The sequence below is a fragment of the Piliocolobus tephrosceles genome, chromosome 10, assembly GCF_002776525.5.
Source record: "Piliocolobus tephrosceles isolate RC106 chromosome 10, ASM277652v3, whole genome shotgun sequence".
NCBI classification, from domain to species: Eukaryota; Metazoa; Chordata; class Mammalia; order Primates; family Cercopithecidae; genus Piliocolobus; species Piliocolobus tephrosceles.
The window spans coordinates 114,810,811-114,837,236 of record NC_045443.1 but is presented as its reverse complement, the minus strand read 5'-3'; the positions used below and the strand labels follow the sequence as shown (position 1 = coordinate 114,837,236).

The following is a 26,426-nucleotide window of genomic DNA, read 5'->3' as shown; positions in this document are numbered from 1 at the left end:
ACACACACACACACACACACACACACACACACACACACACACACACACACACACGGTCCATGGCCAGCTGTACCTGCTGGCAAGTGTGGTGAGGTGAATGGGGATCACCTGCATGGGGGCGGGGTTGTGTTAAGAGGCACAAATATGTCAGAGGATGCTTTGGCCCTGGCTTTCAAATTGTAAAAATCTCAAGCACGCATTCTCTTCCAGCCTAGCAGTTCCACCTCGATTCCTCCACACGTGTACAAGGAGGCCTGTGGCCCCCTCGTTAAAATAGCAAGACAGTTGTCACTCATAAGAACTCTTCTAGTAGCCTGGGGTCTATGCAGACTGGAATGAATACTAAGCTGCAATTGAATAAGCCAGTTGCGGGCGAGTGCTTAGAATACGTTTTGTGTAAGTATTCTGAGTATAAAGCACATAAAGCAATACCAAATTTTAAGTATACTTCAGGTATCTAGCTGCGTATGTGTGTGCTCATAGGAGAAGGACTGAAAAGACACACTCACACCAATGGTGCTTTTGTCTTGGAGAGGAGGACCGGGTCAGGACAGGACAGGTGCCCACACAGGACTTGGGTGGTGTTTCCATAGTATTTATTCGTATATTTTGGGGTAGATGAAAATTTAAAATAAGCAGACAGATTTTTCTGAAAACTTGAAGAGAATCCAGGAAGATTCCTCAAGATTTTTCAGAACTTTAAATTGGTGCCTGGTTCATGTTTTACTCAGTTAAGTTTTGTGTTACTTAGATTTATCATTTTTCTTAAAAGTAAACTTTGGGAAAATCTTCTTAGTGGATTGGCATTTATTTTTCTTTCATAATACATAGTCGCCAACTTCATTATGTTGTTACTTTTTTCCTGTTCTGCTTCTTAGCAAGCTAGGAGCCCCGGCCAGTAAATGCACCAAATCCAGTCCTTCTTCCTCTCTAACTGCCAGGAGTGGGGCTGGGAGCGCCCTCGTGGACTGTCATTTACCTGTCGCCTGGTTTCCCACTGTCCTTGCCTAGACTTAGCATGCACCTCGTTCTGGGCCCACGTTCAGAATTCTGTGCGGTAGCTGTTGGGTCGCGTTGCCCTGGCAGATCTGTGGATGATAGCCTGAGTTTCCCCTTCCTTCCTTCTCCCAACAGAAGCTGAATGTTACTAACACCAGGCTGTTCCTCTATAATACGTAGAAAGGAAAATGTGGAGGAGAAGGGAACAATGCTGAAACACAGGGCTGGGGCTCTGGAGCAGGGCTTCTCAGCCCAGCACTAGTAACATTTTGGTCAAGATAGCCATTTGTGGGGAGCCGTCCTATGCGTTGTAGGGTACTTAGCAGCATCCCTGGCCTCCACCCACTACAAGCTGGCAGCAGCTCTCAATTACAACAACCAAAAATGTCTGCAGACCTTACCAGATGGCCCTTTGGTAGCAAAAGAGCCCCCAGATGAGAACTATTGCTCCAGACGAACTGGCAACAAAGCAGTTGTTCTAAACTACCTGCTTGAATTCTCTGTACTTCAGCTATCTATGTCCTGCTTACCAATGACAGGTAACAGTGGTTCCCTTAGAGCAAAGCGGATTTGGTCTCGATGGTATTCCAAGAATCTTGACTCTCCCTCTGCTATTTCTGTGCAGCTCTGCCAGACGATCCGAACATGGCCAGGCGTGGTGGCTCACACTTGGAATCCCAACACTTTGGGAGGCCATGACAGGAGGATCATTTGAGCCCAGGAGTTTGAAACCAGCCTGGGCAACGTAGCGAGACCCTGTCTCTACAAAAAAGGAAATCCAAAGGCCAGGGCCCTGACAGCTGGCCTAGTTAAGATACTGGGTCGTGGTCATGTCACCACAAGCCTCCTCAAGGAAGATACGCTTTGCTAGTTGATTCCTTCTGTCACTGGATGTGAAGAGGGAGGTGGCAGCAGTGGGTGGACAGGAAAGGGCATCTTAGCCAGTGACATTTTGAAACATTTGCAGCATTTTTTTTTAACATTTATTGATTTTTCCCAAGAGAAAATCATCTCTAGAGACCTACTGGTGACAATAGAGAGATCAGAGTTAGTGGATGACTCAGTTTCCTTCTGGAAAAAGTGGGAGGTCCTGAAACCACAAGCTGTTGTGTGTAACGTGGGCTGGAGCGTCCCTTTGGGGGCAGCGGCGTTCTCTAAGTCTACCCAGCCCCTCCCTGCCTGCTGTCTCCTGACTGTTGGGTTTTTCTTACGTCTGGTTCCCTTCAGCTCTGGAAAGGGACTGTCTGGTTTGAGTCTAGGGTTAAATCCTTGGGCAGCCCACTCAAAAGCAGAAGGGGGCTCCTTCCAGGGTTACTTGGCGAGGGTGCCTGTGATGCCACTGTGGGGTCTGGCACATTGTAAGTACCCAGTTTAAACTCTGTCACTGTGCCACATCATGGAGCAACCCCTGATCCGTGGCCTTCCAGGCCCTTTCTAAGTGGTACAGCCTTTCTACCCCCACGTTTCTTGGAGGATCTTACAAACAGGTTGCTCATTTTCATGGCCGCCTCCTGCTTTGCTGAATTAGTGTGCCATCATTTATTCACACAGTGGCCCACACTCGGACGTTTACACGGCTCTTCCATTTTTCTAGCATAAGTACTGTTCAGGTAAACAGCCTCCATACATTCATCTCTGCACATGACGTGTCTGACTTCCTCAGTGGTACTGATTTGCTCAGACAGTTCTGTCCCTGGTCACAGTCTGCAGAAACAGCCTAAAACAACATATTAGCACATTTCTTCAGCTCCTCCTGTTTTGTGGTTTAAAAAAACCCTGCAAGTTGAGTCCTACAACTCTTCCCCCCTCTCCCCAAAGACAAATACCAGTTAAAGTCAGTGCTTCAGAAAGATGCCTGCGTTCTTCCTGTGTACTTGGGGGATGCAGGGCCTCTGATGCCCTGACTTTAGTTTTTCAGAGCGTTTAACCCAGCTGTTTAAGACATAATAGGCCACGCTGTTTGTGTCGGTCAGCCCATCGGTTGGCCTTACCGGTATTAATTCATAGACCCACTTGCGTTCATTCGGGTGATGGGCAGTGCCAAGGATGGCTTCAGAGTGATTGGAACTGGGGTGCCCTGGGGACACAGTCACAATAGGAGGATCTGCCCAGCCCAGCTACCTTCCGGTGCTAGGTCATGGAGGGCATGGCTGGGCTTCTTCTGAATCAGGGGCCACACCCAGTCTTGGGCCAGGCCTCCGTGGACGGCAAAGAAGGGTGCACAAAGCACCGTCCTTTAACTGGCCCTGTAGAGGAGCCTTGTTCCAGTTATTCTGGGGAGGTGGGAAACCAAGCCTTTCGAATACCTTGCCTGTATTGTCTCTCTTTTTTTTCTTTTTTTTGTGGGGGGGGAGATGGAGTCTTGCTCTGTTGCCCAGGCTGGAGTGCAGTGGTGTGATCTTGGCTCACTGCAACCGCTGCCTCCCAGGTTCAAGCAATTCTCTGCCTCAGGCTCCCGAGTAATTGGGATTACAGGCGCCCGCCACCAGGCCTGGCTAATTTTTGTATTTTTGGTAGAGATGGAGTTTTACCATCTTGGCCAGGCTGGTCTTAAACTCCTGACCTCATGACCCCCTGCCTCAGCCTCCCAAAGTGCTGGGATTACAGGCATGAGCCGCCGCGCCTGGCCCTATTTTTTGTTTTTGTTTTTGTTTTTTTTCCATTTTTATGGTCTTATTTTCTCTTTCTTTCTCTCTCTCTTTCTTCCTTCTTTCCTTCCTTCCCTCCCTCCCTCCTTTCTTTCTCTTTCTTTCTTTTCTTTTCTTTTCTTTTCTTTCTTTTCTTTCATTTATTTTTTTGAGATGGAGTTTTGTTCTTGTCATCCAGGCTGGAGTGCAATGGCATAATCTCAGTTCACTGCAACCTCCACCTCCCAGGTTCGATGGATTTTCCTGACTCAGCCTTCTGAGTACCTGAGACTACAGGAGTGCACCACCATGCCTGGCTAGTTTTTGTATTTTTAGTAGAGACAGGGTTTCACCATGTTAGTCAGGCTGGTCTCGAACTCCTGACCTCAGGTGATCCTCCCGCCTTGGTCTCCCAAAGTGCTGGGATTACAGGTGTAAGCCACTGCCCCAGCTTTATTTTCTATTTCTCTAGTGGCGAAATAGAGAACAGGGAGAAGAGGTAGCAGGGTTTTCCCAGGAGATGGTACAGATGATAATGTCTGATATCCACATGGGGTCTGGAGGCGCAAACCATCTTCCATTCATCCCACAGTCTCACAGCAGCCCTGGAAAGAGGCTGCTCGCTGTTGAAAGCCAGTGTTGGAAAGAGCTCGGGTGGAAAGTGTGGTCTGCGTGAGGGGCTCCTGTGAATCGAGGAGAGGGGTGGCAGGTACGAGGCTTGTCACCATGTGACATCGCAGCTTCAGAAACTTAGCCACTGCCAAAAAAAGAGCAGGCAGGGATAATCTTGTCCCATTGTCCAGTCAGAGAGACCTGTTGAGTCTCCAGTTTGCCACTGCCCAAGAGACCTTTGGAGTTTTGCTGGAGCCAGACATCCTGCTCAGAGGTTAGGAAAATCCTGCTGTTCCGTGGGGGAGCTCTTGGGGTAGCTGTGCCACCACCCACCTTCTCCTGATTGCCATTCGCTGCCCTTGTCCCATTACCCTCTCCTGACTCCATAAACGTCTTCAGTCTTCCCTTCTCCACCTCAAAAATGCCACGTGGAAGGGGTGATGGGAGGTTCTCTGGAGGAAAGGCGTGGCAGCAGTGGACATTGTAATGAGAATGCCCGTGTGCCTCTTTATCAACAGAAAACTTGGAATATAACGTGGAGCCTCAAGAAATCTCACACCCTGATGTGGGACGCTATTTCTCAGAGTTTACTGGCACTCACTACATCCCGAACGCAGAGCTGGAGATCCGGTATCCAGAAGATCTGGAGTTCGTCTATGAAACGGTGCAAAATATTTACAGTGCAAAGAAAGAGAACATAGATGAGTAAAGTCTAGAGAGGACATTGCACCTTTGCCGCTGCTGCTGCTATCTTCCAAGAGAACGGGACTCCGGAAGAAGACGTCTCCACGGAGCCCTCGGGACCTGCTGCACCAGGAAAGCCACTCCACCAGTAGTGCTGGTTGCCTCCTACTAAGTTTAAATACCGTGTGCTCTTCCCCAGCTGCAAAGACAATGTTGCTCTCCGCCTACACTAGTGAATTAATCTGAAAGGCACTGTGTCAGTGGCATGGCTTGTATGCTTGTCCTGTGGTGACAGTTTGTGACATTCTGTCTTCATGAGGTCTCACAGTCGACGCTCCTGTAATCATTCTTTGTATTCACTCCATTCGCCCGCCTGTCTGCATTTGTCTCAGAACATTTCCTTGGCTGGACAGATGGGGTTATGCATTTGCAATAATTTCCTTCTGATTTCTCTGTGGAACATGTTCGGTCCCGAGTGAGGACTGTGTGTCTTTTTACCCTGAATTTAGTTGCATATTCAGAGGTAAAGTTGTGTGCTATCTTGGCAGCATCTTAGAGATGGAGACATTAACAAGCTAATGGTAATTAGAATCATTTGAATTTATTTTTTTCTAATATGTGAAACACAGATTTCAAGTGTTTTATCTTTTTTTTTTTAAATGTAAATGGGAATATAACACAGTTTTCCCTTCCATATTCTTCTCTTGAGTTTATGCACATCTCTATAAATCATTAGTTTTCTATTTTATTACATAAAATTCTTTGAGAAAATGCAAATAGTGAACTTTGTGAATGGATTTTTCCATACTCATCTACAATTCCTTCCTTTTAAATGACTACTTTTATTTTTTAATTTTAAAAATCTACTTCAATATCATGAGTAGGTCTTACATCAGTGATGGGTTCTTTTTGTAGTGAGACATACAAATCTGATGTTAAATGTTTGCTTTTAGAAGTCATACTCCATGGTCTCCAAAGACCAAAAAATGAAGTTTTGCTTTTGTAATCAGAAAAAAAAAAAAAAAAAAAAAAAATCATGAACCTTAAAAAAAAAAAAAAAAGGCTTTGAAGGGAAAAAAAGTGGTTTCACACCTCTTGCTATTCCTTAGAGTCACTTCAAGGCCTGTTTGAATGTGGCAGGTTAGAAAGAGAGAGAATGTCTTTGATTTGAAGAGTGTTGGACTTGCGTGAAAGGAGAGGTGCGTGTTGGAATCTGCTTTTCCAAGCCGCCAGGGTCCTGAAAGCCCCAGGATGAAACCTGTTATGGCGTCTTTTGGGAAAGCCTGACTGTGTGTTCAGATGGCACTGGCTCCTTTCCGAAGTTCTTAGTAACTGAGCCCAGAGTAACTGCACGCCTTCGTGCAGCTCCAAAGCTCCCCCAACTCTCGGCCTGCCGGTTCTCAAGTGAGCTAATCTCGTCATTAATCAGTAGAAGCTAACTTCTGAAGTTAGGACCTAGTTACTTTGCTCTCAGCGTTTAAAATGATGCAGTTGCTCTAATGTATGGGGCAGTAGGGGCCTGTCTGTGCGCCTGTCTGTGCACCTGTCTTTCCCTCTGCATGCAGTATTCTCACCCACATTGAATGCCTGCTGCTTGTTTACCCTTTGGAAACCCTGGGGTGACTGAGGTTTGGAAAGCCACCTGAGACCACTTCATAGCAAGGGAAGGCTTTAAGCAGTTACTAGAAAGAGATGGGGATTTGGCCCCTGGCTCCTCCAGCCTGAATTAGCTATTATCCACTGTCCACGTTCCTCATCAGTCAAATCCAAAGTCGAAGGATTTGAACCTGCATCTGAAAATGTGAGCACTCACAGCACCTGACCCGCCGAGGTTGGGAGGATTGTACACTACTCTGATTTAAAGGGGAAAGTTCAGTAATATGGAATTAATATGAATGAGATGCATTAATAAGAAACTGAGCATGCTGAGAGTTGCAATGGTTGGTTTTCTGGTTTGATTGATTTCCTTTTTTCTTAGAAACATCAAAGCCAAGAAAGATGGTTTTACCTTTACTGACCCAGCTGTAAATATGTACCTAGACTGTTTTTAAATGTCTTTCTTCATGAATGCTTCGCGGGGCTCCAGGAAGCCTGTATCACCTGTGTAAGTTGGTATTTGGGCACTTTATATTTTTCTAAAAAACGTGTTTTGGATCCTGTACTCTAATAAATCATAAGTTTCTTTTTAAAAATTTTCCAAAACTTTTCTCCGTTTTAAAAAGCCCTGTTATAAAAGTCGAACTTTCACTATGTTAAAATGTTAAATATTTGGATATAGCAACTTCTTTTCTCTTCAAATGAATGCCAAGATTTTTTTGTACAATGATTAATAAATGGAACTTATCCAGAGAAACCACGCAAATGGCCTGCCCAATTTCGTTTCAGGACAGAAAGCCCAGCCATGACTTGAGTAGGATGTCTCTCACCTGTCTTCGGATCTAAATATGAAAAGTATGTTCTGCTGAATTTTTCTGAGCATTGGTGAGCGGACAGCCTACCTGTAAACCATGACCTCCTTGCCAAACGTTAATTTTATCAGCTCACTAGTAACCTTTGAGAATTATCTGGTTGTCATGCAAAGATTGCACTTTTTGAATTATGTTAAGTTACACATGTTGTAAAATGAGAACTGCTCATGCTTTGAAAGAAAACCAGGTTCTTCGTGCGTTCTGTTGCCGTTGATTTGAATGGCTGCGCTGTATACGATGTGTCCAAAATGTCTCCAGAGCACTGATTCTGTGTAATGTTACTACCTATTATGTGGGAGGAAAAAAGGTTATAGGTTAAACAAAGTCAGTCGACTCTATGGTGGTGTTTCTCCATACCTGTAACGCACAGTACTGTGCGTCGTGACTTTCTAAGAGAAGCCTGCAGCGCGTATGTCATCTTGATATATTAAACCCTGGAATTTCCCTCCCCTGCACGCACGCACCATCCCTGGGGGGGCCGGTGTTTGCAGACATGCTTTGAAAAGCTGTCTCAGCGAGGCATCAGTTATGTCCAAAATGAGTTTACCTTAGAATCAGACTGGTTTTGCCAGGCGTCATGTTTGCAAACATTATCCACCTAATCAGATTTTGAAAGGCCAGCTTTCATGTTGCCTGCCGGAGACCTATAACAGATCCCCATTAGAAGCGCATTTACACAGCAGAATGATTTTATTGAGAAAACCAGCATTAAGTACTGTTGCCGGCTCAGTTTTCCATTGCATACTATCTACTTAAAGCCTCGTTCTCATTTTCCAATGTTTCGGTCTTTCTCCACGGAGAACACTGAGCAGAGCTGCCGTGTTGCAGGCTTTCTGCTGCTGCTGTCAGGTATCTTTGCTTTCCCCTCCTTAGTCCATACTCCCAAGTAAGTGAACTCAGACTACCAGCAACTTTTTAACTGAAGAGTGTCTGTGACCATGATGATCAAGATGCAGCTCTTCGTGTTTTTATTTTGTCTTTTTTTTTTTTTTTTGGAGGGAAGGAGAGACATCAGCTGGACAAAATGCAGAATTTGGATGTGGGACAGTTGCTTTTTGGAGACGTGATTATTTTGTGTGGCATGCTAACTTCGAGCCGGACACTGGCCTAATAGTCTTTGTCATCCTCCCAGCAATCCGATGAGGCAGACGCAGATAGTGAAGTTTTACGCTTTGCAGGCCGCGTACAGACTGTCGCGTGTTCTCTGTTTTTAAAAGTGTCAACAACATTCTTAGCTCAAGGGCTGTACAAAAACAGGCTGCAGACGGGATGGTGCCCACAGGCCATAGTTGGCTGACCCGGGCTAGGGTGTAGGCACTTAGCATTCCACTGTATAAAGGGGAAACCCAGGTCATACTGCGTGTGCGTGGGTGGGAAGCCGGATGTGGAATACAGGTGGTCCCTGAGTCTCCAGGAACCACTGAGCTCCAGCTGTTCACACCCACACTCTCCGGCGCAAGCAACTACCTCGCCATGGTTTAGCCTTGGTCTAGCTGCAACTTTAACCTTGAATGTTGCATTTCTGAAAATTTAGAATCTTGAAGGTAAAGGACATCCCTTCGGTGAATAAAATTATGCGCAATTATAGAATACATGTGTTATGGTCACGTAGCAATGACTGTATTAGGGCTATGCTAGTTCTGTAATAAATAGACCCGAAAAGCGACAATGGCTCAAACACCATAGAACTTTTTTGCTTCCATAATACTGGGCAGGGGAATGGGCTGGCAGGGCAGCCCCAGTGCAGGCATCAGAGACAGAGCACCCTGAGCCGTCTGTCTCCATCCAGCCTGAAATCGAGGACAGCATGGAGGGCCGTGAGCATCTGGGAGCTTCCATGAGCCGGGTATGGAAGTGGCACCCCTTATGTCCACTTTCATTTTGCACGGAGGCGGGAAACGTCATCCAGTTGTGTTCTAGGAAAGGAGACAGAACATAGTGTGGGTAGAAGCTCTGGTCCACCACACAGGCCACTCCGGTGTGCTCCTCCATGGCAGGAGACAGCCACGGACAGTTAAGCCAGGCTGTCTGTGGGGACGGACACATTTCTCCAGTCTCCGGCTCAGTCGCCCCTGCCTCAGTAGCAAATAGAGGCAGCGGAGTTCCCTTCAGGTGGCACTGCCTGTGTACACTCAGTATCCACCGGAGATGGCTGCAGAAGCAGGGAGCAGACCTCACCGCGTGGGTCACGTGCACTAGCTCTGCCTCAACAGCCAGATCTCAAGGGCCCGGCCATGCCCTCTTTCCAGAGGAGGTGCCAAATGGTTTCCTGTGGGCCCGAAAGGAAGAGAAAAGGTTTGGTGGGCACCAACTTGTGTGTGCCTCGCCCCCAGAACCCTCCGCGGTCCCTGCATCCTCCTCAGCCCAGTTTTTCTGGGCCGTGCAAGTTCCCTCCATCGGCCCAGCGTGGCGCCTCCAGGATCTCCCACCCCCAGTGCCTGTTCAGAGGTGTAGCAGGGACAGTAGCTGCTGTAAGAACTCCCATTTGGGGAAAAGCAAGAATGAAACAGAAGTCGCTGGTCTCTAGCAGGGATGAAATCCCACTGGCGGGAGACCTTGTTAAGACCCCTGCCCTTGTCATGGCCGGGGGTGACATTTCTTGCATAAGCCCTGACTCTGCTCTCTGCGAGGAACTCCCTGCCCTCTGGGAAGTTCTTCCTCAAATCTCATCCTCTCTGGTCTCCTCAGAAGTGGGTGTCAGGTGCATCCTGCCTGGGTGCTGGCTGACTTTCACACTCCACTTCCTGTTGGGTGCAGCTTTAGGGGCCTGTCCAAGATTTTTATTTACTTATTTGTACAACAAGCTTGTGATTCCTCTGGCAATGATTCCCTGTAAAGCTTAGCAGGCTGTTAACCTATTGGTGCCAGTAATTGTAGCCTGTGTTCTTTTTCAGAACTTTCCAGCCTGCTTTATTGCCTCTTGGCTCTCCCCCCTGACTTAATTAATGTGGCTGCCTTCATCTGATATTAACCAAAGGTGAGGCTCGCTGCTTAAGTGAAAAATGTTTTTTTGTTGTTGCTTTTTGAGACAGAGTTTTGCTCTTGTTGCCCAGGCTGGAGTGTAGTGGCGCAGTCTCAGCTCACTGCAACCTCTGTCTCCCGGGTTCAAGCGATTGTCCTGCCTCAGCCACCCAAGGAGCTGGGGTTACAGACATATGCCACCACCCTCGGCTAATTTTGTATTTTTAGTGGAGATAGGGTTTCACCATGTCAGTCATCGGGCTGGTCTCAATCGCCTGACCTCAGGTGATCCACCTGCCTCGCCTTCCCAAAGTGCTGATTACAAGCATTTAACGGGCCTTTGTTGTTCGGTGATTTCCTTGGAGATGGAGTCTGGCTCTGTAGCGGCATGACCTCGGCTCACTGCAACCTCGGACTCCCAGGTTCCAGTGATTCTCCTGCCTCAGCCTCCCGAGTAGCTGGGATTACAGGCGTGTGCCACCACACCCAGCTAATTTTTGTATTTTTAGTAGAGACGGGGTTTCACCATATTGGCCAGGATGGTCTCGATCTCATGACCTTGTGATCCACCCACCAGAGCCTCCCAAAGTGCTAGGATTACAGGTGTGAGCCACTGCACCTGGCCTTTTTTTTTTTTGAGGCAGAGTCTTGTTCTGTCACCCAGGCTGGAGTGCAGTGATGTGATCTCGACTCACTGCAACCTCCACCTCCTGGGTTCACGCCATTCTCCTGCGTCAGCCTCCCAAGTAGCTGGGACTACAGGCGCCTGCCACCACGCCCGGCTAATTTTTTGTATTTTTAGTAGAGATAGGGTTTCACCGTGTTAGCCAGGATGGTCTCGATCTCCTGACCCTGTGATCTGCTTGCCTCGGCCTCCCAAAGTGCTAGGATTACAGGCGTGAGCCACTGCACCTGGCCTGACCTTTTTTTTTTTTTTTTTTTTCTTGAGACGGAGTCTTGCTCTGTCGCCCAGGCTGGAGTGTGGTGATGTGATCTTGGCTCACTGCAACCTCTGCCTTCTGGGTTCAAGCGATTCTTGTGCCTCAGCCTCCCAAGTGACTGGGATTACAGGTGTACACCACCACTCCCAGCTAATTTTTGTATATTTAGTAGAGACAGGGTTTCGCCATGTTGGCCAGGCTAGTCTCGAACTCCTGGCCTTAAGTGATTCACCTGCTTCAGCCTCCCAAAGTGCTGGGATTATAGGCGTGAGCCACTGGCATGGCCGATTTTCGTTCTCATCTCTTGTTGGTGTGCAGAAGCAGTGGCCCTTTCCATGTAGGACACCTGGGATTACAGTCTCTTTTCCATTTTAGTTCTCAAACCAGCACATTTTTGCTTCACTCCTGTTTTTCTTGTCTTCCCTGGTGATAAACAACAGAGCAATCTACACACTGTATTCCTTGTCTCTTTTGGCTGCTTTCTCTAGACTGGCTTCAGGGCCAGTGGTTCCACCTTGCAAATCGAAAGCAACAGTTTTACCAAGTCTGACCCCCAAACAGAGCTCTCCAGCCTTCCGGCCTCCGGGAGGTGTTTCCTTGCCACTTGGCTGCTAGGCTAACACCATGGAGTTTAGGGTTTTGATACAGTGGTGCCCCCTTGATGGTTTTGTTTGTTTATTATTATTATTATTATTGTTTTATTATTGTTAAGTTTAAAGTGGGCTAATATTTCCATAGGAAGTTCTACTTCCTATTTGGCTGTGCAATTAAGAAAAAAAAAAAAACTAAGAACAATGATTCAAGTCTTTGGGAGTGGGAAGAGCTACACGTCGTTTAGTAAATGCAGGGAAGGAAGTTGCACAGAATACAGAAAGGAGAGATTTTGGGAGAATGAACTGGGCAGTCTTATAGAATCCTTGCATGGTTAGAATTTCCATCTGGGCACAGTGGCTTGTATAATCCCAACACTTGGGGAGGCCAAGGTGGGAGGATCGCTTGAGGCTAGGAGTTTGAGATCAGCCTGAGCAATATAGCAAGACCCCCATCTCTACAAAAAATTTAAAAATTAGCCAGGCGTGATAACTTGCGCCTATAGTTCCCACTACCCAGGAGGCTGAGGCAGGAAGGTTGCTTGAGGTCGAGGCTTCAGTAACCTGTGATGGTGCCACTGCACTCCAGCCTAGGTGACAGAGCAAGACTATCTCAAAAGAGAAAAAAAGAATTTCCACCTGCTTTTTTTTTTTTTTTTTGGAGACAGTCTTACTCTGTCACCCAGGCTGGAATGCAGTGGCATAATCTTGGCTCACTGCAGCCTCCGCCTCCTGGGTTCTTGTGTCTCAGCCTCCTGAGTAGCTGGAGCTATAGGCGTGTGGCACCACACCCAACTAATTTTTGTATTTTTAGTAGAGACACAGTTTCACCGTGTTACCCAGGCTGGTCTCGAACTCCTGACCCCAAGTGATCTGCCTGCCTCGGCCTCCCAAAGTGCTGGGATTACAGGCATGAGCCACCGCGCCCAGCTCTCCACCTACTTTTTAAATGAAAGAATTCTAATAGAAATGTTCATATGCAAGTTACTGAATTTGGGAGAAATTCATACTTTGAGTGAAAGTTACAGTTTTCCTATTTCCAAACCATTATAATCTCACAATCCTAGAATTCTTCAATAATCTACCAGTTTTTGTAGGACGATTTTCTCAGTTGTGGCTGTTACTGTGCAGAGGGCTCTGTGCCCAGTACCTGTGCTGTCCTCTGCCCCAAGGTTTCTCAACCTTTTTTCCAGTATTGCCTGCTCCAGGAGGCTTTTTAGGTTATTTTTTTTCCTAATCACCCCCGGCACCCGAAATTGTTTTGACTTTTTTTTATAGAGATGACATTCATCTTACATGAAATTAACCGTGTCACTGGTATTTACTTCATGTACAATGTTGTCAGCCTGCACCTCTAGTTCCTAAACATTTTCATCACCCTAAAATAAAACCCCCAAGCCCATTAGGCAGTCACTCCCCATTCTTCCGTCCCCCAGCCTGTGGCACCCACCAGTCTGCTTTCTGTCTCTGGATTTGCCTGTTCTGTACGTTTCATGTACATGGAATCACAAGGTGACTTCTATGCCTGGTTTCTTTCACACAACATCATGCTTTCAAGGTTCATCCTCTTTGTAGCATGTATTGGCACTTCATTCCTTTTTATGGCTAAATATTTATGGATATACCACATTGTTTTGTTTTTATTATTTTTATTTATTTATTTATTTATTTTGGAGACAGAGCCTTGCTGTGTCGCCCAGACTGGAGTGCAGTGGTGCAGTCTCGGCTCACCACAACCACTGCCTCCTGGGCTCAGGCGATTCTTCTGCCTCAGCCTCCCGAGTAGCGGAGACTACAGTCACGCACCACCACGCCCGGCTACTTTTTTGAATTTTTAGTAGAGATGGGGTTTCACTATGTTGCCCAGGGTGGTCTAGAACTCCTGAGCTCAGGTGATCTGCCCGCCTTGGCCTCCCAAAGTGCTGGGATTACAGGTGTGAGCCACCACACCCAGTCTATTTTATTTTTATTTTTTGAAATAAAAATTGTGGCCTAGGCTGGAGGGAAGTGGCACGGTCATGGCTGACTGCAGCCTCTGCCTCACTGCACCCTCCACCTCCTGGGCTCAGGTGATCTCCCATGTCAGCCTCCTGAGTAACTGGGATCACTGGTGTGCACTACCATGCCCGGCTAATTTTGTTTTGGTTTTTTGTTTTTTTGCTTGCTTGTTTTGTAGAGATGGGGTTTCTTTATGTTGCTCAGGCTGATCTGGAACTCCTGGGCCCAAGCAATCTGCCTGCGATCTGCCTGCCTCGGCCCATATTTTGTTTATCCATTAAGCTACTGATGGACATTAGAGCTATTTCCCCTTTGAACTATTGTAAATAGTACTGCTGTGAGCCCTCCATGAAATGATTTTTTTTTTTTTTTTTTGAGATGGAGTCTCTGTCACCCAGGCTGGAATACAGTGGCGCAATCTCGGCTCACTGCAAGCTCCACCTCCCGGATCACGTCATTCTCCTGCCTCAGCCTCCCGAGTAGCTGGGACTACAGGCTCCCGCCACCATGCCCAGCTAATTTTTTTTGTATTTTTAGTAGAGATGGGGTTCACCGTGTTAGCCAGGATGGCCTCGAACATCTGACCTCGTGATCCGCCCACCTTGGCCTCCCAAAGTGCTGGGATTACAGGCGTGAGCCACCATGCCCGGCTGATTTTTTTTTTTTTTTAATTATTTTTTTCAGATGGAGTCTAGCTCTGTTGCCCAGGCTGGAGTGCCGTGGCACAATCTTGGCTTACTGCAGCCTCTGTTTTCTGGATTCGTTTCATTCTCTTGCCTCAGCCTCCTGAGTAGCTGGGATTACAGGTGTGCACCACCACGCCTAGCTAAATTTTCTTTTTCTTTTTTTTTGAGATGGAGTCTTGCTCTGTCTCCCAGGCTGGAGTGCAGTGGCACGATCTTGGCTTACTGCAACCTCTGCCTCCTGGGTTCAAGCACTTCTCCTGTCTCAGCTTCCTGAGTAACTGGGATTACAGGCACACACCACTACGCCTGGCTAATTTTTGTATTTGTAGTTTCGCCATGTTGGCTAGGCTGGTCTCGAACTCCTGACCTCAGGTGATCTGCCCGACTTGGCCTCCCAAAGTGTGCTAGGTTACAGGTGTGAGCCACTGTGCCTGGCCTAATTTTTTTTTACTCTTTTTACTTTTTCCTACTTTTAGTAAAGACGGGGGTTTCACTATGTTGGCCAGGCTGGTCTCGAACTCCTGACCTCAAGTGATCCACCCACCTCAGCCTCCCAAAGTGCGGGGATTACAGGCTTGAGCCACCGTGCACAGCTCCATGAAATGTTAATGCCAAAGATAAACTACAACTGCTTATGTACTCTGTGTGTGTGTGTGTGTGTGTGTGTGTGTGTGTGTGCGCGCGCGCGCGCGCTTTATGCATTAAAAGCATAAATACACATACTTTTTTTCACTCCCCCAATAACAAATTTTTGTCCCTTGGGGGCGATATTGCCCCACTGAAAACGCGAGCTCCACCTGGGCGGTAGTATTGGGAATAGCTGCTCTCTGTTCTCGCTCACTGGTTGACCATTGGTATCTTATCTTTGAGTGCCTTTTAATGTACCCACCTTTCTTGGTGCCAGGAACTGTAGTAAATGCAGAAGTACATTTCTGTCGCTTATAAGGGCTAAAATGTATGTTCCAAAGACTTTTTTTGATATGTAATCTTTGCTTATTATATTGAGTTGACCCACCCCAGATCTCCTAAAATCTGTTACTAAAAATAAGGCCGGATATGGTTGCTCACGCCTGTAATCTCAGCACTTTGGGAGGCTGAGGCGGGCAGATCGCCTGAGGTCAGGATTTCAAGACCAGCCTGGCCAACATGGTGAAAACCCGTCTCTAGTAAAAATACAAAAAATTAGCTGGGTGTGGTGGCAGGTGCCTGTAATCCCAGCTACTGGGGAGGCTGAGGCAGGGAGAATCGCTTGAACCCAGGAGGCAGAGGTTGCAGTGAGCCAAGATCGTGCCATTGCACTCCAGCCTGGGAGACAAAGCGAGACTCTGTCTCAAAAAAAAAAAAAGAAAAGAAAAGAAAAGAAAAGAAAGTGCAGTTCCAAGACATCCTAGGTAATGACTACTTTTTGTTTTTGTTTTTGTTTTTTTAGATGGAGTCTTGCCCTGTTGCCCAGGCTGGAGTGCAGTGACTTGATCTCGGCTCACTGCAACCTCCACCTCCCAGGTTCAAGCGATACTCCTGCCTCAGCCTCCGGAGTAGTTGGGATTACAGGCGTGCACCACCATGCCAGGCTAATTTTTGTATTTTTAGTAGAGATGGGGTTTCACCATGTTGGCCAGGCTGGTCTTGAAGTACTCACCTCGTGTGATCCACCCGCCTCAGCCTCCCAAAGTGCTGGGATTACAGGCGTGAGCCACCGTGCCCGGCAGTCATGACTACTTTTGTATGGAATTATTTACTCAATAGTTGCCACAGAATTAGAGAATTGGGCCAGGCATGGTGGCTCACACCTGTAATTCCAGTGCTTTGGGAGGCTGAGGCGAGTGGTTCACTTGAGGCCAGGAGTTTGAGACCAGCCTGGGCAATACAGTGAGATCCCCGCATCTCTACAAAAAAAACTAAAAATTAGGCGGATGTGGTGGCGGCTGCCTGTAATCCAGCTATTCAGGAGCTGAGGCAGGAGGGAGGATCGCTTGAGCCCAGGAGCTTGAGGCACAGTGAGCCATGATCACACCACTGCACTCCAGCCTAGGTGGCAGAGCGAGACAAAAAAAAGATTAGAGAATTTGAAAGCCCCTTAACCATCAACTGCTAGAGCATCCATTCCTCTCTCTCTCTCTATATATATATGTTATATGTACAAGTAAGAAGGCCTAGAGAGGTTCAGTGACTTGATTTGGCCAATGTCTGAGACTGGGTCCTAGCCTGGGCCTTTGGCTTTGACCACAGGGGTGTTTCTGTTGCCTCAGTTTGCTTTCTCTGTAGGATTTTCTTGTCCTACAGAAAATGTCTGGCTAACAGTATCATCCTTTAATGATTCAAAGCCTGTTCTTTTATTATTTATTTATTTATTTATTTATTTTTTGAGACAGGGTCTTGCTCTGTCACCCAGGCAGGAGTGCAGTGGCACCATCAAGGCTCACTGAAGCCTCAAACTCCTGGGTTGAAGTGATCCTCCTGCCTCATCCTCCTGAGGAGCTGGGACCACAGGCATGTGCCACCGTGCCCGGCTACTTTTTAAATTTTTTTTTGTAAACATGGGGTTTCACCATGTTTCCCAGACTGGTCTCAAACTCCTGGGCTCAAGTGATTCACCAGCCTCAGCCTCCCAAAGTGCTAGGATTACAGACATGAGCCACCATGCCCTGCCAAGCCTCGTTATTTCTTTCTCACTAACCGTACATGGCAGCCTCCTGGCCAGATACAGCACTCTCTCTCTCTCGTCACTCACATTTACTTTGTAGAAGGAAATCGAGGAAGTGTTATCCTTCATCTCAGCAACGTGTGCTCTTGAAGTTTGGGAAAAACCTATTCTAAGCCTAAAAAGACTTCTAAAGGAAGTTGCTTCTGAAAATACGATTTCCTCTGAAGCCGGGGTTGGCACACTTTTTCTGTAAAGGGCCAGACAGTGCGTATTTTGGGCTTTGCGGGCCATATGGTTTCTGTTGCAGTGACTCAGCTCTGCCATTGTGGCGGGAAAGCAGCCATAGGCAATACGAACGAGTTTGGCCGTGTTCCTTAAACCTTTACGTCCAGAGCCAGGCCGTGGACTGGGTAAGGCTCACAGTCTGTAGTGTCCTCATCCCTACTGTAAAGTTCATTTAAACAGTGCTCTTTTAATAGACGTCTAAGCAACATCAAAACATTGAAAAAAAAATAGTGTAATGGAAACCAAGATACCCACCGAGACTCAGCAGTTGTTCTGTTGTGTCTCCCTCTTAGTGTGTGTGTGCTTTTCCCCTGAACCATTTGAAAATGTCTCAAGCAGCTTGAAACTTCTTCCTAAATATTTCAGCATGTATCTCCTAAAAACAGGGGCACTTCCCTACCTGAGCACAGTATCAATCATACCTAAGATCATAGTGATGCATCCTAAATATGATGAAATCGGATGTTGAGGATCAACCAAGTTTTATCATAGAACCTTGCGGCACTTCAATTTTCTGAATACCACCCTGTTCATATTGGAATCAATGTAGGTATCAATAGGGTAGAAGTTGTCAAAGAAAAAGGCAGGTAAGGCCGGGCTCAGTGGCTCACGACTGTAATCCCAGCACTTTGGGAGACCCAGGCAGGTGGACCACCTGAGGTCAGGAGTTTGAGACCAGCCTGACCAACATGGTGAAACCCCGCCTCTACTAAAAATACAAAATTAGCCAGGCATGGTGCCGCATGCCTGTAATCCCCAGCTACTTGGGAGGTTGAGGCAGAAGAATCACTTGAACCCGGGAGGCGGAGGTTGCAGTGAACCGAGATTGTGCCGTTGCACTCCGGCCTGGGCAACGAGCAAAACTCCATCTCAAAAAAAAGAAAAGAAAAAAGAAAAAGGCAGTTAAAAAATCACTCAACACTAAATCCATTTGTCCAAGGCAAACCCTGCAACTGCCTGACAAAATATCTGCTGTTTCAGGTAAGCTGGGGTTCCAAAATGTTCTCTTGCTACAGGTATAAAATTCAGTAGAAACAAATTTTTTTTTTTTTTTTTTAATTTGAGATAGGGTCTTGTTCTTTTGCCCAGGCTGGGCTGGAGTGCGGTGGTGCAATCTCAGCTCATTGCAGCCTTGACTTCCCTGGCTCAGGTGATTCTCCCATCTCGGCCTCCCAAGTAGCTGAGACTATTGGCGTGCATCACCACGCCCAACTAATTTTTTGTATTTTTAGTAGAGATGGGGTTTCACCATGTTGCCCAGGCTAGTCTCAAACTCCTGGGCTCAAGCAGTCCTCCTGCCTTGGCCTCCCAAAGTGCTGGGATTACAGGTGTGAGCCCCTGCGCCCAGCTGGAAACAATGTCTTTAATTCCTCTGCTTTAACAGGGAGGGGCATCATCCTTGAAGGAAGAGATCGCTCACACTTTCTAATCAGAGTTCGGTGGGAGCCCGCGGAATCAGCGTTTCATCCCTGTCTTCCTTAGGTCAGTACTGGCTCCTTTATCCTCTACCCTCACAGAGCTGGGCAGACTAGGGGAATAGCAGAGTTCACTTATAAAGGCCCATACACAATCTTGCGGTTTCCTTACTTTATTTCTCTTGAAGAGACAGAGCCTCACTCTGTCTCCCAGTCTGGAGTGCAGTGGCGTGATCATAGCTCATTACAACCTTGAACTCCTGGGCTCAAGTGATCCTCCCACCTCAGCCTCCCAAGTACCTGGGACTATAGGTGCCTGCCACCTCGCTTAGCTAATTTTTATTTATTTATTGTAAAGACAGGATCTTTCTATGTTGCCCAGGCTGGTCCCAAACTCCTGGGCTCAAGCAATCCTCTCACCATGGCCTCCCAAAATGCTGGGATTACAGGCATGAGCCAGCATGTGGGGCTTACTTTTTCAGTTAGTGGTATATGAGACCTTGACTCAATGTACTGTATTGGCTAAGAGAAAAGATTTGGGCTGAGGTATAAGAATAGCCCATCGGCTGGGCACAGTGGCTCACGCCTGTAATCCCAGCACTTTGGGAGGTTGAGGCGGGCAGATCACCTGAGGTCAGGAGTTCCAGTCCAGCTCGGCCAACATGGTGAAGCCCCATCTCTACTTAAAAAAAATACCAAAATTAGCCGGGCGTGGTAACGTGCGCCTGTAATCCCAGCTACCCAGGAGGCTGAGGCAGGAGAATTGCTGGAACCTGGGAGGCAGAGGCTGCAGTGAGCTGAGATTGTGCCACTGGCACTCCAGCCTGAGCGACAGAGCAAGGCTCTGGCTCAAAAAAAAAAAAAAAAAAAAAAAAGAATAGCCCATCTAAGTTTGCTCTGGGGGCTGTGATTTATTTCTGTATGGGACAGGATTGTACTCAGCAACATCATCTGCAAAGAATATAATGGTCTGTCTTCCGCATCTGCCTCAGGGTGTGAATGAGCCATTGATGTACTGATGCATTGAAATGTCCATGCTCTCACCCCTAAGCCTCCTTTAAGCTACTGCCCCTCTCAGCCCACTGAGGATGTGTAGCCATTGGTATGAGTGCCAACAGCTATTTCTTATAAGGATCAAGCCAAGGCCGGGTGGGTTGGCTCATGCCTGTAATCCACCCACTTTGAGTGGATCTTTTTGAGTTCAGGAGTTTAAGACCAGCCTAGGCAATATGCCAAAACCCCGTCTCTACAAAAAAGTACAAAAATTAGCTGGGTGTGATGGCACGCGCCTGTGGTCCCAGCTACTCGGGAGGCTGAGGCTGGAGAATTGCTTGAACCCAGGAAGTGGAGGTTGCAGTGGTCCCAGACACTCGGGAGGCTGAGGCTGGAGAATTGCTTGAACCTAGGAAGTGGAGGTTGCAGTGAGCTGAGATCGTGCCACTGCCCTCCAACCTGAGTGACAGAGTGAGACTCTGCCTCCAAAAAAAAAAAAAAAAAAGGCCAGCCAGCTGTGTCTCTTGTAACGCCCTGTTGAATGCTGTTGAACACCATCCTCCTGCTTCTGAACTCAGAGTTTCGTTTTTCCTGAGCACTGGATAACAGAAACAGAGACATCACACTCCTCCAAGAGCCTCCAGATTATAGAGCTTTTAAGGAATCTGTCTTGAGAGATCAGAGTCTTATAAGGGCTGGAGATACTGTGTGCTGGGGCTTACCTGAGACTGTTCCTGAAACCTTCAGCTTAGCTCATTCGCATTTGACTCCAGTTGGGCCAGTGGTCTCTCGGCTTGTGTGGCTGGCTCAGCCTGGAGCCACAGGTCTCTACAATGGTGTGTCTGCCCTGCCTTCAGGACCCATACCCCAAAATGTAGAAAACACCATCGGCAGCTTCAGAACCAAAGGTAACTCTCCTCTCAAGTGTGAAATAATCCCATTCAGGTGGTGGGTGACTTGGAATCGAGGTGGTCAAGGTGTCATGGAGTAGCCATTTAGACCGCAGTATCTCAGGGGGACAAGGAGCTCATCCAACCCCATTTGCTTGGGTCTGTCATTCCAACTAGGCTTCTGCTGTAGGGAAGGCCTTGCTCTTCTTTCCCACAGACCTCAGAGGCATGTCAGTTACCACTTCCCAAGGTCAGCTTTCATACCCTGCTACTGCCTGAGCTGGAGCCGCTGACATAATCAGCAGGCAAACGCTTCTGGAATGTTAGATGAAGTCACCTTTACCTTCCTGTGACAGGACACACTCTGCCAAAAAGCACAAACGTTCCGCACTGTGTAAAGGTCATGCTGTTCTGACCCCTTCCTTATTCTGTGCCAGCCGCATATACCTGGAATTCTCCACTTTACAGCTGAGGAAACCAGGACCCAGAGAAGTTGAGTAACTTGCCCAAGGAAGCACAGCTTATCATGGTGAAACCCCATCTCTACTAAAAATACAAAAATTAGCCAGGCGTGGTGGCGTGCACCTGTAATCCCAGCTACTCAGGAAGCTAAGGCAGGAGAATTGCTTAGACCTAGGAGGTGGAGGTTGCAGTGAGCTGAGATTGAGCCCCCGCACTCAAACCTGAATGACAGAGTGAGACTCTGTCTCAAAAACAAAACAAAACAAAAGACAGCACAGCTACTGAATAAGAAGGCCCAGATCACAACCCAGCTCAGCCTGACTCCAAAACCCAAGCTGCTTTTTGCAATTCCCCTGGTTGAGTTTGCTTTAATCCTTATCTCCCTGGAAACAGCTAGAAGAAGGCAGTCCTCCCCTGTAGAGATGTCTGTGTCAGTGATCTTGCTTCTGACAGAGTTGCAGTAGGTGGATTTTGGTTGAGTTGTGAAACTCAGAGGAGTAAGCTCAGGGTAAACTTTGTGCCATTGTGTCACATGGTTTATTCGTGTGAATACTATCATTTTGCCTGTGTAGGAATTAGAAGCCGACAGGCAAAAATCTTCAGAGGACCACCTGTTGAATTCTTGGTTTCTCAAGATGGTGACTCATATATATATGTGTGTGTTTGTATTTATCAACAGCTAACATAGATAATGTGACATATAACATTTATATGTAACATATCATGTATGATATCCATGTATACACATATACATGTGTAACGTACATATATGTTGCATAACATATATTACATAAGCACATGATGTATTATATATGTAATGTGTAAAATATAGCATTACATATGTTGTGCATAACATGTATATGTAACATTGTGCATATAAAATGTGTTGTGCATGTAATACCACACATTACATGTGTTGTAACATTAAACATATTACATGTGTGGTGCATATGTCACATATGTTGTGTATATCACATATTACATAAATGTGCATATAGCATTTATATTACACAAGTGTGATGTCACGTTCTACACATTACACATTGCATGTCATAACATACATGTATTATATGTTCTGTATATACATTACACACGTGTAATATGTATATACATACTTGTAACATATATTACAAATATTCTGCATGTAACATCATATATTACATATGTTGTGCATGTAACATATAGCCTTGTGCCTGACATGCGTGCATGCATATCATGATTCTGAAAGGCATAACATGCATATGACATGCAGCATGTCATCTTGACACATTTCATGTCACTTCTGCAACACATTTGTGACATGACGTGCTCTGACATGTTTATGACATGCATGTGCTTTATGACCCACATGTGACTTTCAACATGCTGTGACATTCATTACATGCATGACATACTTGCAACATGTGACATGCAAAATGCACGCAACATATGTGACACACTCGCAAAATACTAGTGACGTCAGGGCTGGGCGCAGTGGCTCAAGCCTGTAATCCTAGCACTTTGGGAGGCCAAGACGGGCAGATCACGAGGTCAGGAGATTGAGACCATCCTGCCTAACACGGTGAAACCCCGTCTCTACTAAAAAATACAAAAAACTAGCCGGGTGAGGTGGTGGGCACCTGTAGTCCCAGCTACTTGGGAGGCTGAGGCAGGAGAATGGCGTAAACCCGGGAGGTGGAGCTTGCAGTGAGCTGAGATCCGGCCACTGCACTCCAGCGTGGGGGACAGAGCGAGACTCCATCTCGAAAAAATATATATATATATATACACACACACACACACACACACACATACTAGTGATGTCCATGTGCCATGTAATGCTTATGAAATACTAATGACATGTGACATGCCAATGACATGCTTAGTACAGGAGGCATTCTTGTGAATTGTGCCAAGCTAACATGATAACTACATGTAACATTCTTGCAAAATGTGCCAGGACAGGTGACAGATTACAGTGACAGGTGACGTGAGAGTGATGGGTGACAGTGACAGGTGACAAGTCACAGGTGACAGGTTGACAATGACAGGTGACATTGACTTGTAACCGGTGACAGTGACAGGTGTCATGAGTCAGGTGACAGGTTGACAGTGACGAGTGACATGATGTGACAGGTGACAATGACGTGACAGTGACAGGTGACTAACATGACAGGTGATGTGACATGACCTTGACAGGTGACAGTGACATGGCAGGTGATGTGACAGGTGACGTGACAGTAAAACGTGACAGCAGGTGACACATGACAGTGAAATGTGACAGTGATGTGGTGTGACGGTGACAGTGACAAGTGACATGGCAGTGACAGGTGGCAGGTGATGTGACAGGTGATGGGTGATATGTAACAGGTGATGGGTGACTGGTGATGTGGCAGGTAATGTGACAGTGACATGTGATATGACAGTCATAGTGATGTGACTGTTGACAGTGACAGGTGACATGACCATAATGACTGGTGACCGGTAACACGTGACAGTGGTGGCAGTGACAGGTGACAGTGTGACTGGTGACAGGTGACACTAACAGGTAACAGGTGACATGCAGTGTGCCACATGTCCATTACATGTCAGTCATTCCTATTACATGTCACTGACATGCAAAGAAATGACTTGTATGCCCATCACATGCTATGGTCATGCCTGTTACATGCCACTGACCTGCAAAGAAATTGTATGTCCGTTGCATGCTATTGCCATACAACTGATGTGCATATTGCATGCTAGTGACATATGAAGGCATAGCTGTTGGCATGCCTATAACATGCCTTTTACATGCCACCAACATGCTAATGCATGGCTATTGGTGCAGTGCTCATGCCTTTTACATACCAGAGACATATGAAGACATGCCTATTGTATGCAATCGTCATGCATATTAACATGTCATGCATATTTATGTGCCACTGATGTGAAGATGTGCATATCACGTGCCAATGACTGGCTATCATTTATATTACCACTGCTGACATAAAATATGTATGTCACATGCTCATCACACTATGGCCAAGCCTGTTTTATGTGATTATCATGCCCACTACATGGTAAGGACACACTTGTTACATGCTACCGACATGCTGTGACATGCCAATTACATAACCATTGCGTCCTATGGTCATGCCTATTACACACCACCATGGTTATTGCATGCTAGCTACATTTGAAGACATGGCTGTTGTATGCTGGTGACATTTGAGAACACGTATATTGCATGCTATGGTCATACCTGTTACATGTCAAGGATGTGGCACCAATGTGCTAAGACATGCTTCATAATGCCACAGGCATGCTTTTTACATGCAAGTTACATGCCAAAGACGTGATGGCACGCTTATTACATGCTCTGATCACACATATTTACATGACACTAGCATGCACATTACATGCCACTCACGTTGTCATGTTTATCATGTGGCAATTACATGCCATTGCCATGCATATTACATGGTACTGGCATTCTTATATGTGTTACATGTTTTTACGTAGTATTAGGTTTATACTATGGTCATACCTGTTACTAAGGGCATGCTTGTTATGTCCTGACATGATAGGACATGCCAATTACATGCTCACTGCATCCTATAGTCATGCCTACACACCGCTGACATACATTTTTAATCATGTGCTCATAACATGTTATGGCCATGCCTGTTACATGTTTATTATACACCAAGCACATGTGTGATATGCTAAGGATTTCTGACATGTGCATGCCAAGTACATGTGACATGAACATGCCTATTTGAACATGCCTGTGACATGTGATGTGCAAAAGACATGCCTTTTACATGCTGATATGTTTATTGCATGCTGAAAATATGGTAAGGAAATGCTAAGGACATGGCAGGTGATAGGTGACAGTGACGTGACAGTTACAGGTGACTGATAGGAGACAGTGATAGATGACAGTGACATTACATGTGACAGTGGCTGTTGACCATATGATAGGTTACATGTGATATTTAACAGGTGACTTGTGACCATGACATATGACAGTGCAGGAACAGTTACATGTGACAGTGACATTACATGTGACAGTGACTGAAGACAGTGCTATGTAACAGTGACAAGTCACGTGACATTTGACAGGTGACATGACATAACAGGTGACATTACATGTGACAGGTTACATTTGACAGGTGACGTAGTGACAGTGCCATTTGACAGGTGACATCCTAAAACATGTTAAGGACATGCTGCATGCCAAGGACAGAACATTGCAGGAACATACACATTACATGCTAAGGGCATGTGCATAACATGCTAAGGACACACCCCTTACACACTAAGGATGTCTCACATGTCAGGAACATGCGGCATGCTTGTTTGTTGAAGCCATCGCAATGACATACTAATGGCCTGCTTTTTACATGTTAAAGATGTGCTTATTACATAGCCATGCTAATGATGTGCCATGCCAATGACGTGACCCACCAAGGATATGGCATGCCTGTAACATGCCAAGGACATGCCAAGGACACACAAATGACCTGTGACATGGTAGTGATGTGACAGGTGACAGATGTCAAGACAGATGAGTGACGTGACATGATAGGCGACAGGTGACAGTGACATGTGACAAGCAACAGGTGATGATTCAGGTAATAGGTGAATGCAACAGGTGGCAGTGGCAGGCAACAGGTGACTGTGACATGACAATGACAGGTGACGTGGCAGGTGACAGTGATGTGACAGTTTATAACAATGTCATATATTAATACCTAATATTTCTTCTGCAGCTAGGTCTTCCATCTTCTTTCTCTTAATTACTCATTGAAATCATTGAGCACCATTTACCATTTGTTAATCACTTTAGTTCGGTCCCCCGCTCCCCAGCTTGGAGCTGGGGGTGGCATGTTGCTGCTGAACAGAAGGGCTGGTTCCGGGTCTTAGATGTGTAGGTTTGTAATGTGTGGAGTGGCAGCCCTGAAGTGAGCCATGTAGGAGGGGGCAGAAGTCCCCTGACAGTACTGTGTACCCAGTAATAGAGACAAACAGATGGCCCAGGGTGAGGGAGAGTGAGGGAACAACATTTTGTAGTTTAGTAGTGAGAGATGCTGCGAATTGTCACTGTCTAGGCAAGATATATTCGGCATGAGTCACCCTCAGTCTAGGCTGCACAGCAACCCCAGGCGAACAGCATCTCCAATCTTAAAAGCTCATTAAGCTCTGGC

The 26,426-nt window shown here is 46.5% G+C and overlaps 1 protein-coding gene and 1 long non-coding RNA gene across 4 annotated transcripts in view; one reads left to right on the top strand and one right to left on the bottom strand.

Annotated features, from left to right (window-relative positions):
* FBXO21 (F-box protein 21) overlaps positions 1-9,054 on the top strand; it is a 50,741-nt gene extending 41,687 nt beyond the window's left edge. For 2 of the 3 annotated variants that reach the window (XM_023204335.2, XM_023204324.2), the window contains exon 12: positions 4,757-7,280. In XM_023204335.2, coding sequence (XP_023060103.1) covers positions 4,757-4,947 — 191 coding nt within the window. In that variant the 3' untranslated portion in view covers positions 4,948-7,280. Of the gene's footprint in view, positions 1-4,756; positions 7,281-7,307 lie in introns of those variants that run through there. The other variant, XR_002730026.1, reaches the window with a different exon arrangement.
* A 509-nt stretch (positions 9,055-9,563) lies between these two features.
* The window catches only part of LOC116418965, a 42,250-nt gene continuing 25,387 nt past the window's right edge, over positions 9,564-26,426 (bottom strand). Inside the window, exon 3 of the long non-coding RNA XR_004229193.1 lies at positions 9,564-9,659. This is a non-coding gene — a long non-coding RNA (uncharacterized LOC116418965). The remainder of the gene's footprint in view (positions 9,660-26,426) is intronic.